General features: G+C 43.2%; 1 protein-coding gene across 1 annotated transcript in view; it reads left to right on the top strand.

Annotated features, from left to right (window-relative positions):
- The window catches only part of usp43a (ubiquitin specific peptidase 43a), a gene marked incomplete at its 5' end in the record, with an annotated part of 84,853 nt that overhangs the window by 6,791 nt on the left and 65,911 nt on the right, over positions 1–12,151 (top strand). The window contains one exon of the mRNA XM_080030103.1: positions 3,360–3,518. Within this exon, the coding sequence (XP_079886229.1) occupies positions 3,360–3,518 (159 nt within the window). The remainder of the gene's footprint in view (positions 1–3,359; positions 3,519–12,151) is intronic.

Below are 12,151 nucleotides of genomic sequence, written 5' to 3'. Positions count from 1 at the left end.
GACAGATGCACTGCTAAAAGAGGTGTGTGTGTGTGTGTGTGTGTGTGTGTGTGTGTGTGTGTGTGTGTGTGTGTGTGTGTGTGTGTGTGTGTGTGTGTGTGTGTGTGTGTGTGTGTGTGTGTGTGTGTGTGTGTGTGTGTGTGTGTGTGTGTGTGTGTGTGTGTGTGTGTGTGTGTGTGTGTGTGTGTGTGTGAGAGCGTGACGGAGAAAGGATAGATGAAACACAGCGGGAGGGGGGAGAGAGAGAAAGTGGAAAAGTTGGAGGCTGTAGGTCTAAGTGATGGTTGCCCTGCATCCGTCTGGCCTGTTCCGACAGCAGAGGTGAGCCGGCAACACCATGCAGGGCCCGCTCGGCTGAAAAATGAAACGGCAAATGGAGCCGCTAGTAATGACAGATTCTATCCAGCCTCATTCTAGCCACACCTGTGTGTGTGTGTGTGTGTGTGTGGGGGGGGGGTGGTTTAGAGTGTGGGAAAGCAGAGTGTGTACAGTTCCCCCTAAAGGTTGTGCCCTGTCGTCATTTGTCAGCATCATTCCCTGTCTGTCGCTGTGGAATCCACCCGGGCCTGTTTGGCAGGTCATACAGCGGTAATGGGAGGTGTTGTAAATGTGTGTGTTTTTTTTTTTTTGGGAGAGCGAGGAGTGTCATTTTGCTTGATGTATGTTTATAGGAAATTCCTGGCCTGGCAGCACCCTGATCCGTGCTTGTTTACAGAGTAAAGGGATGGATGTGGGGGCATGAGGGGGTGATGGTGGGGGATGAAACAAGGGCAGCAAGGAAGGAGAGACCTCTGGGTGTGGAAGCTGACAATGTTGCTGGAGTACAGCCCCTGTGTCTTTTGTATACGCCCGGGAGGTTATGACCCCTGCCGTGGAGACTGCACAGGTTTATGGCTGTGTCTTTTGTCATTTTGTTGCATTTTCTTTTTTAAGATATCATTATCCTCTGTTGTTGTTGTTTTTGGAAATACTGCTAGTTCTGATTCTCTTGTTTTTTTTCTCTTATCTTATCCGACAGAAAATCAAATAAAAAGAAATTGCCTGCCCCTACGAACTTCTGTGCTTCCAATAATTGAATTCGGCTGTCTGGTGGAGTGGAGTTTATATAATAATATATAATAATAATATAAGTTGGCGTAATTTAAAAACCTAGAACACAGAGTGAAAAATTCTATCAAATTATTATATATAGATGACTTATTTTCCTTAACCTTAAGCTAAATAGCCTTAAATTATTACTCCACATATGTCTTCCGCATTCTCTGATTTAATGAAAAAGATTTATCGATAAATGAAATGAAGCTTGCTCCAAGTGAGAGAAAGAACATTATGAGGAATGCAACCTTACTCAGGTGTGGGCTGAGAATCAGATATTTTTGTCTAGACTGATCAATAGTTTTTGCAGAAAGCTCTGCGCACCCTCAGAATGACCCTACACACCCATCTGTATCCTCTCCTTGACTTCCTCTCAAGTGTTTGCTAAACAAACACATGCAATCCCATCAGAGCTGTTCTCAGGTCAGCGCTGAACACTGCCAGTGTTTACAAAGGGAACTTGACATTTCAACTAACCTGTTATTTTTCCTCTTTGTCTCCCGCCCTGTGTTCCCTGATGGTCTCATTACTTTAGTCTTCCTTTCATTTCCCTCTTTAAAAGAATTCTATCATAAAAGACTTGATGCATGGGAATACAACTTTGGAAGTGCCTTTTGAGGCGGTGTGGCACAAGCCACCAGAGAGGGTGTGAGAGACAACAATGTACACACACAGATACTGTATCAAAGAGATGATCACCGGCGAGTCGACACACACACACACACACACACACAGACAGACAGACACATACAAACGCACAGACCTAAAAAAATGGATAGAGGAAACAGCAGAGATGAGATCAGTGGAGAAGTCACCCCCTGGTCTAAATGAAGTCGCAACCTTTTGATGTCATCAGGTTTCTGTGTGTGGCCTCGTCGTATCCTTGGAAACTGCCCTTGGTTTTTTTGGCCCTCAGTGTTTTTTCCTCCCTCCTGTTTTGTGGGCTTGCTTTGACAAACTGTGCTGCCTTTTGCTTTTCTCACTTCTCATCTCTGGGACAGCCACCGCTGCGCCGTCTTTTTGATAGGTAGGCAGCACACAGCACTCGCAGGTCTGTTGAAGCTCCACTAGCATCCCCTCTCATCCTCTACTGCACTGCTCTCCATCTGTCCCTAATCCCTCCATTCCCCGTCGTCAGTGCTTCCTCATAGTGATGAAGCTCATTAGCGGGCTGCCTCCATCAGGTAGAGGGAGGGGGGCTCCCTCCCATGTTTATATTCAGACAATGGGACAGCGCAGGTATGATGTGGTGATTTTTAATGAGGTGTGAAGCAGAGCCTGGATGCTGTCAGTCACACACAGAGACGGAGAAGTAGCCAGCTGGTGTACAGCGTTGATGCTGTCATTAGTTTTCAGTGGTGTCTGATTCATAAACTCATAAACTTTTTTTCTAGTAACACCTTCCTTTTGATCGTCACAAAACTTCTTCCAATGTTACTGGGCACCATGGCTCACAAGTGGATGTTTACTAAACCCGGGTGTAAGTGTGTGTTCTTGTTTTCTATGGCGTCATCTGCCTTGTTTCATGAAGCTGTACAGGATATTTTCTTGCAAAAACTTTAACTCTGCTGAAAGAAAAAGGAAATTGGAATTGCCTGACCTCCAACGGTTAAGTTCCATCTGAATTTGATATAAAAGGCCTGTCAGGGCCGAGCAATATTTTTTTTGCCGCCAGTCTTAAGCGTGTGGTTGCAATATTTGGCTGAAAAGTTGCAATATATTTAAAAATTCAAGTGATTCCAGTTATGTTTAACAGTATCATTCATTTTAGTAATTACTTTATTTTTAGTTAGTGTTTTATGAAAAAAAAAACACATTTTGTTTCTCACTCATTCCCTAAACACACACTTTTCAGATACTATTAAAGATCATTTATCAGATACCAAAGTGTTTTTGTGCAATATCCAAAGGGAATTTGTCTATGACTTTATCACCTAAAGTGACGGATTAAAGGACAAGTAAGCGATACGGCCCTTTTAGCTTACTTCTTCTCAGTGACTGCAGTTAGCGGTCCCCTGCAAGTCATCGTTCAGGGGCACAGAGACCCGCCTCTTTACAGCAATATGTCTCCTGATTGGATAAAAACGAGCGGTAAAACTGACAATCACCGCAAAGAATGACTGGGAGGCCTGTATAATGAACTGCGCACACTGTGATTTCTGTATGAATATAGAGTGATGAAAATCTGTATGAAAATAGGCTATATTTAAAAAAATAAAAATCACTTACTTCTCCTTTAATCATTGTGTCTCTCCTCTCCTTAGAGCATCGTGGCCAAGTACGGCTCTCAGTTTCGGGGAAACTCTCAGCATGACGCCCTGGAGTTCCTCCTGTGGCTTTTGGACAGCGTTCATGAAGATGCTAATTCAAGCCCCGACCACAACAGTAACCGCAGCAGCACCAAGACCAAAGCCAACGGCAAGGTGAGTCCGCAGTATTTAACCAGCAGCCGCAAGCTCTCTGTTGCTGCTTTTGGCCTAGACGTGGCTTAAATAGCTAAATGTGAAACAGTACATAAGCGAGGTGTCTCCTTTTAATAATACTGTCTTTTGATATTTTGTTTTGAAACCTGACATGATCTTCAGGTATGAGAGTTGCGGCTGCTTCAGTACTGTAACATGAATCCTTACCTGTCACACACACACACACACACACACACACACACACACACACACACACACACACACACACACACACACACACACACACACACACACACACACACACACACACACACACACACACACACACACACACACACACAGCTCCAGTGTCTTTGTATCACTTACCACACTGCTTAAGAGCTGATTCATTTGCAGATTGTTTTGTTTTTCTTTTGACGACTTGACCAACTTAGGGTATTTTATGACCACACCAGAAGAAACGTATTAATACATTTAAGTTTTGCATCTCAATGCAATGTTATCGCATTACGCTTAATAGTGGAGTCTTAAACAGCATTCTTTGCTCCAGTGCCTTTTCAGCTTTATCTAAACAGGTCAAAAGAGCTGGATCCTTGCCTAGCCCGCCAACCTATCTACTTAAATTTCCTGTCACCTAATGGACTCGCAAAGACAAAAGTAAAGTTTTTGCTGCCCCACATAGCTTTGCAGCAGGAACAAAGGCAACTCCCCCGCCCGTTCCTCCCATGTTGGAATGCGAGCGGGTCACAGAACACTGTTTGACTGAGTCCCTGAGCCGTGATGCCAACGCGAGACCTAGAGGAATGTTTGACATTTGTCCTGGTTGAAAAGACAGAAGTCTGCTGCTTCACGTCAAGCTCCATCTGGCACATGCAGGCGCTGGGAAAGCATGTCACATTTCACAGACGGCAGAGTGCCACTAACGGCTTCAGGTTATAGAATCATGTTTGTTGCATGGGAACAGTGAGAGCGTTGTTTTAATCAGGGCTGTTTGGGATACATTAACATCAACGCAATGTTGACTTTGTTATCTAAAAAGCTTACTATGGCGGAACTCTTTATCAGTCCACTATCTGGCCATACGCCTGAGAGATGAATAGAAACAGCACAACATTGTTTCCCGTCACACATACAGTATTGCATGTTCAGAGTTGGTTTGTTAGAACCAGTAACCCCACAGTGAGTAGGTTAGTAAGTAAGTTAATGCGTTCATTCATTCATTAAATGGGGCTGGTTCTGTTCAGAGTCAGTGGTGCCTTCCACCTGCACTTTCGAACCCATTGAGCCTTACTCCTAAATAAACCTCTGTGTGTCCAGTGACTGTTTTTTCCCCTGTGAAATGTAAAAGGAGAAGCTGTTGAAGTGGCATGTCATTCGTTCCTCTGTCTCCCTCTGTGTCTGTGTCTCTATTGGGGGACGTTCACCTCACAACCTTGCACTTGGAGAGGAGCCAGGACTGGACATGATGATGTGCTACAAGGGAATGAAAGGCAGAAGCATCATGAATGAGTCCATGGCTTTTTATCATGACTTCAGCCTGACACTCTGGCTCGCCATGCACCCAAAGCACCAGTGATATTGTTTCTCCTTGGTGTGTACATTTATTGGATTGGACTGAGCTGTGAGATTTCACTGAAATGCATCACTTGCTACATAGTTTCACATAGACATAAACAAATGAAATATTGAGTCATACAACAAGAGCTCATTGCAGGAGATGTCAGTGTTATAAGGCTTTGGTAATATACAGGCTTTTGTTTTGGCTTTTTCTAATTTGTTCCTTCTGTTTCCTGCTTATTCTCTCTGACGATAAGACCATCACCTAACAACTTTTAATAAGTGCATTCAACCGTGAGGGTACTAACCCAGAAAGAAAAATATTGACTGAGCAAGTTCTAAAACAAAACATTCAATCTGCCCTTGCTTCTAATTTAAGTACACCGTTAAACTGTGCATTTCATATTTTATTGTGATTTGTATTTTTGATTGCGCAAATAAATCTGAGCAGATATGGCTTTTGATGAAGCGATTCACTTCTAGAAAAGACAGGAAATAATAAGCCTTAATATTGCATAAATCTATAAAGTCTACAAAGTGACAACTCCATCAGTGACTGTCTTAACAGTAGGGTAGGAGTTCTCCAATACTTACATACAGGTGTTGGCCATCTTTCAATTAGTCTATAGCTGTTCAACTTAAATTTACAGTATAATGCAGAAGACAAATGTTTTATTCCACAAGTGAGTTAGTAAAAAATTAATACTGTTATGAACTGAACCCGGTGACCAGTTCCCACTCTCTGACAGCCTCATAATAATAAAGGCCCCCTTTATAAACATCTTAGGGCTGTGGCTCTCATTAGGCTGCCAATGAATGGTAGTATCACAAAGCCGGCTCTGCTCTGCTGCTGCAATGAGGCAGAGCAAAAGAAAACCAGGAGGGGAACATGTCAAGTTTTCTAAGATAAAACAGCTAGTCCTTCTTTCCCCCATAACATTAATTTCATCATTGTGGCACAGTGTACTCATGCTAATAGCACTGATGTAGCGTGAACAACCTCAGAACTGTGGACATTACATGCTCCTCTATGGGTTTTCAAAAAGAGCTGGATAAGAAAAACATGAACACACATAATCTAATATGCACATAAGACATTCAGACACCGTAGGGTTTAACCAGTCCAACCCCTCTATCCACACAAATCTCTCAATAGCCCTCATGTGTGCTCTTACCATTTATTTCTGTGTCTCCCGTACCCTATCTCTGTCTTTCTCGTTCTCATTTCTTCCATATTATTTTCAATGCATAGTACACATACGCAGTGTAACCACTCTTTAACCCATGAGGGTTGCCTGATGATTTTTAAACCATTCAAATAATCCAGGGATTGGGGCATTAGACAAGAACTTCAAAGTGCAATGTTTTAGCTACAGAAACCCATAAGAATAAGTCCATAACTCCTCATTATTGTTTAAAAATAAGGCTTCTTTATGGCCGTGTAAAAACACTTTTGTCAATGGTAAGATGAATGAGGAAAGAAAGACAACCAATAGATCCTTCCACAAAAGCCTAAATGTTGTATGGGTCACATGGCTAAGCAGATGGACGTATAGGGAAAGTAAGATTAAAGCGGCTACAAGTAACATTTAAATATCTTTTAAACAGCCTCATGTTTCCTCTGATAATCATAAATTACCTTTAACAGCAAACGAGACCATCAGTGCAAAGAAAGACGTTTTTATATAGTTTTTATTACTGCTTTTGGTCTGGTCGCACACCCAGTCCGATTTTCGGTTCGCTCGTGCAGGCTCTATGGTCACATATCCGTATTGGTCGCAGATTTCAGTGTGGCGCTGCAACGCGATTTGAGAAGCCTGGCCTCCAGGTGAGGGAAGGGGAGCGGGAGCCTTGTTTGAGACAGTTATTTGTCGTCATAAGGACTGATAAAGAGAATGCAATGAAGAAAAGCTAAAAGGGAGAGTGATATAGGCTACGGGCGGGACGAGGGCGTTGCCAAGCAACGTGTATACAATTTCACGAGAGCGAAACTAGACTGCAGTGTTTACTCCTAAATGAATGAGCGGTTGGTACTAACACAAAGTTTGCTTTGCTTCACCATCATCATCAGATGACCATTATTCATCTGAAATAGTCATTATTTACATCAACAACACAAACACATTACCTCATCGTGATCCATACTAACTGCCGTCTCTCGTTCATTCGCTTTCTGTGAGGACACGTAGTCTTTCAGCTCCGTGAGAGAGAGTAGTTAGGTGACGCTGCTGCATCAACTCATTGCAATCAGGTGTGTGTAACACTGACTGGCATTAGTTGTTGCAGTGTGAAAACCACTCTCACGGAGCCGAAAAGAGTCCTCACACTTTCAACACACGGACATGCACTATATTGCGCCCTTCTCAGTTCACACTCGCACGCCTGGCACGAGCTAGAAAACAGCTTTGCGACAGCGGGCGTCGTAAAAATACTACCGCTTTTGTCCAAAGGAGACGCCAACGTGCCATGTTACTCGTAGTGGCTTTAAGTGGTGGCTGAATTGAGCCGTTAGAGGAGAGTGAGGCAGTAAAGTGACTTTGATTGCCAGGTCTGTCACCGGAGCCTGGGAAACGGGCATCTAGAATGATACATGGTCATGCCGAGCTGACAGAAATTTAACAGCGTCAACATTGTCCCAGTCAATTTCACCGACATTTAGTGAAAAAGCACCACGGTACGCAGTTTATCCTCACTCTCTCTCCTCCTGAACCCACCCACCTCAGACGGTTCCTTATGTAAAGTCCTGTATGCCCTTACTAACAGACACAAAACTAAAAAAATTAGACATGAATGCACATGTTTACCCTTTTGAGGACACCCTTCGAGAATGTGAGAATAGACAAATGGATTGATTTGATTTGATTTCTATTAGCTTTACTTGAACATGAACGGAGGCTCCCGTCACACCGACAATCATGCATTTTATTTTTGAGTGGCCGAAACATACCGACCAATATACACACATTAACACTGACACAGGTGTTCAACAAAATCCAAGAAGTGTCACAAAGCTAGGATTTACTGAAAAAAAACTGTTGTATTGGCCTGTATTGTAAATATAGTGTACTTAAAAAAAAACTGGTCCATCAGTGTATAAGCTAATGTAGGATGTAGTATTATTACATTATTATGCAATATATATACGCCTTAGAAAAGAAGCAGATTTGTGTTATAGTGTTGCATTTTATGTCAAAGGGTCAAGCAGTGTTACAGACCTTGTTTGTGCAGCACACCCACTGTAGGGGCAGTGTGAACAGTCCAGTAGCTTCAACCCAGTAAACATGACGTAACACACAGGACTGCGAACACACACGAAGGCAGCTCAGTAATGTTAATCCTCTTCCAATGGGACCTTGCTAAACTCGCTTGGCTTCCTACTCGCCTCACTGGCACCACATCATTAGCATTCCTCTCCAGCTAACAGAAGACCGCAGCGGAGTCCTATAGCTTTGTGAACAATCACGTCTCAAATCATCATTCCTTTTTTTCACTGTCGGCAGTAGACGAACGGTGTGGCAACAGTTATTCTAATGTATAAGCAGATGTCGTGGTTTTGTTTAGCAAGCACCGGAAATATCAGATTAATGTATTTTTGTCTTTAAAATGAGTGTTATATATTTTAAAGAGGACATATCATTATCATACTCATTTTCAGGTCATTTTTACTTTTATAGCAGCTAGACACAATTGACCACACAGAACAGTGCGTTCAGAGCGGCGCAGAGCCAACCAAAACAGCCTGCAGGGCTCACGTCCAAATGCGAGTACCTCATTATTTGATGCTTTGGCAGCATTTTTACATGACTCTCTGACATTGTTCCAACATTCATAGGTCACACAAGACAGAAAAGCATAACCCTCTTTTACTACAGGGGAGACCAGTGTTGCAGTCCAAAGCAAAGCTGCCACTGCCTATAAACCAAGGCAGATTCCATGATATTAAAGGTCAGAATCGCATTCAGAATCACATTATAGGCCTCAGCAGAAGTTCTCAAACTATTAGGGAAAATGGCTAAGCTATCCTGATATAACTGGTGAGAGAGAGTGTCTCAAAGCACCACAGTCAAGCTTTGCGCTATCAGAAAGGGGCATACATTTCCCAGTGTTCATTGAGTTTATATTTTGGCCTCGGGCCTCAGTCCAAGAGTAGGATTTAGAGCGAGTCCATTTAAAAACTCATCCATCTTACCCTATGAACAGTGGTGCAACACAAGGTTTGCCAATGCATGGCCAGTGCCAGGGTTGGGCATTAGGTATGCATTATTCCATTGTAAATGTCAATGGTGGTCGGCCTTTCTGCCCCAGGAGGGTTGATTGTGGATGGAGGGAGAGAAAAATCCCCCCTGGAGCCAAGCGCATGGACTTTGAGAACGGGCGAGTGGATGTGGTAAAGCGAGCAAGTCCTCTTATCGACAAGGACAGAAATAGTGGGTTTGATAGCTCTCCATGCTGACTTGACTGTTGTGTGGGATGGATACCGGGGAGAGAGGGCTGATGGGCCTTTCATGTGACTCCCGTTTCTGTGTCAGTCATCAGGGCTTTAATTCCTTTGATATCCCATCCGCCTCCCGGATTTCAGTCAAACACATATTTGTGTTTTCTGTGGAAATATAATTTAAAACACAATCTGTGGCCCTGCTTCTTCTAGGAAAAACTATAAAAAGAGGAAAGAAAATATTGTTAAAATGTGAAAATGTGAAAATAAGAAGTTCATGTTCAAGTAACACACACACACACACACACACACACACACACACACCATACATATTTCAAGTTTTGTAGGGTTTTATTTTGACATTGTCTTGCGTTGCATCAGAGAATGGGGGAGGAAGAGTGACCACCAGACATCATTGCCTGCTATCCCCCTGGTGTTTGTGTCATACCTAAGTGACGCTGTGCTATCACGAGGCCTTCAGTGGCAATCCAGTCCCTTCAAGGCCTACCCTTCTACTGCTACACTCCCCTCTTCTCTCCGGCTCCTGCTCTCAATCCGGCACAGGTAACATCAAAGCGGCGTAACCCCCCACCCCCGCCAGCCGCCACAGCCGCCACCCCGCACTTGGTTGGCAGCACTATTTTAACCGCAAGTGACATTTCCAGGATGCCTCAAATTCCACCTGACGGAGAGAGAGAGAGAGTGAAGCCCTTTTTATTTTTTCATGCAATTTTCAAGAAAGGAGGAAAATGTTTGATGTGATGAAAAGAAATCAAGATGTCGTTGCTGTGATGGCTTATGACAAGTGAACGCATTCACAACAACACCGCCACTTCTGTCAGCCCTCATTACATAACTACATATACTTATTATAGTAATGATATATGTAAGCAAGATATACACCATGTCGTTTTTATGTGAGTGATCCTGAGGGTTTCTATAGCATTATCAGTGTGAAGCAGTCTGGACAGAGTGCATGGAGTCAGTCCCCCCGCCTCCCTGTGTGCTATCTTCCACCTCTAATAGGATTTACACAGGATGGGGGGATGGAATGTTTTGATGAAAACCTTTTGCTTTTTGAATTATCTCTCAACTTATATTTTTGCCTCTTTTCTTGCCTCGGCTTCATCCATAATTCACGGGCCTGTTCAGGTGCCTTTTTATTAAGCCTCTTTCCTGACGTAATGTCTCGGATCTATCGGCTATAGTGTGGGTTGAATGACTGAGTATAGGCCTTCTCATACCTTGCCACTCCCCCTCTCCCACGGCTCAGTAAGGCTTCTGCACAGATGGAATTTTGACTCCTCTGTTGCATGCGCGCACACACACACACACACACACACACACACACACACACACACACACACACACACACACACACACACACACACACACACACACACACACACACACACACACACACACACACACACAGAGGACAGTACAGTAACTCATGCTTCACATAATCGTCCGGCAACAGGCAGGTGGACATTCTCTGGAAGTGGCTTTTAATGGATCTAACTACGTGACTGAAATTTTCACGTCATTTCCCAGGAAACATCTAATTAAATGTGTTAACGTTTCAAGAGGTGTCGTCCTTTAAATAGTTCAAGAACATCTGAAAGATAAACTTCTGTCTACAGCGAGAGAGAGAGAGAGAGAGAGAGAGAGAGAGAGAGGCAGAGAGAGGCAGAGAGCGGAAGAGAAAGGGAATGAAATTTAAATTCTGAGCAAAGGGGAGAAGGAGTGCGGGGGAGTTGGTATAGAAGTTCCTTTAATGCAGATTAGGGGGAATTGAGGACTAAGGGAAGTTAATGGAAGTACGACTTGCTTCACTATAAACGCCTGCAGAATTCAGCTCTTACATTCTGAGCGTTAAAAGAGGGGCCTTTTTTCACAAAGTGCCCTGAGCAAACGTCGAATTTAATTGACCGCCACATTCCATAATTTGATATCCTTTTCATTAGGGACCCTATTTGAAGAGGCGAAAGTAAATTCTAGGTCTCCATGCAGATTTAAAAAGAGAGATTCAGGGCCCTGGGAAAGACAAGAACAAGAAAATCACTCCCAAGGTTTCGTATTATGTGATCATTTACCTCAATCTGTGTTTTCTGAGGTTAATTTGACCTTTTATTTGCTCTTTAGATTAGAAGAAAATGATCGTGTAAAATGAATTTGTAATTTTAATATAACACAAGTAAATATATAGTATAGGATAATTTCATGCACCACAACTGCAGCCCCCATTCATCTGCTTTGGTCTAAACCCTGTCGGCTGTTGAATATACACAGCGGGTTTAATAATACGGTACCGTTGATCAGGTGAGAGGCGTGAAATGAGCTGTGTGGATTTGGGTATGGGATCCCACGTGTATTATTTTGCAGTAATTAAAGTGGAGATAAAGATACCCGTTGGCTATTAGTCGCACACGTTGTCACTTTGGAGTAAGTCTGACACATGGATGGAAATATGCAATACGCCTCCTTCTCACACTCAGCTGTTTCTGTGCTGGTTGGTTCAAATGGAAGGGGAGATGTGTGAGATTTGTGTTTTGTTTTGTTTTGTTGGTCGAATTCAAGTTAACAGAGTCTCTCTCCTGCTGGTGCATTGTTCAGTGTGAAACTTCCACCACACCCTTTT

This window comes from Ammodytes marinus, assembly GCF_949987685.1.
Source record: "Ammodytes marinus genome assembly, chromosome: 6".
Lineage (NCBI taxonomy): Eukaryota > Metazoa > Chordata > Actinopteri > Uranoscopiformes > Ammodytidae > Ammodytes > Ammodytes marinus.
Note: the sequence above shows the minus strand (reverse complement) of the source record. Positions and strands in the feature narration are given on the sequence as shown.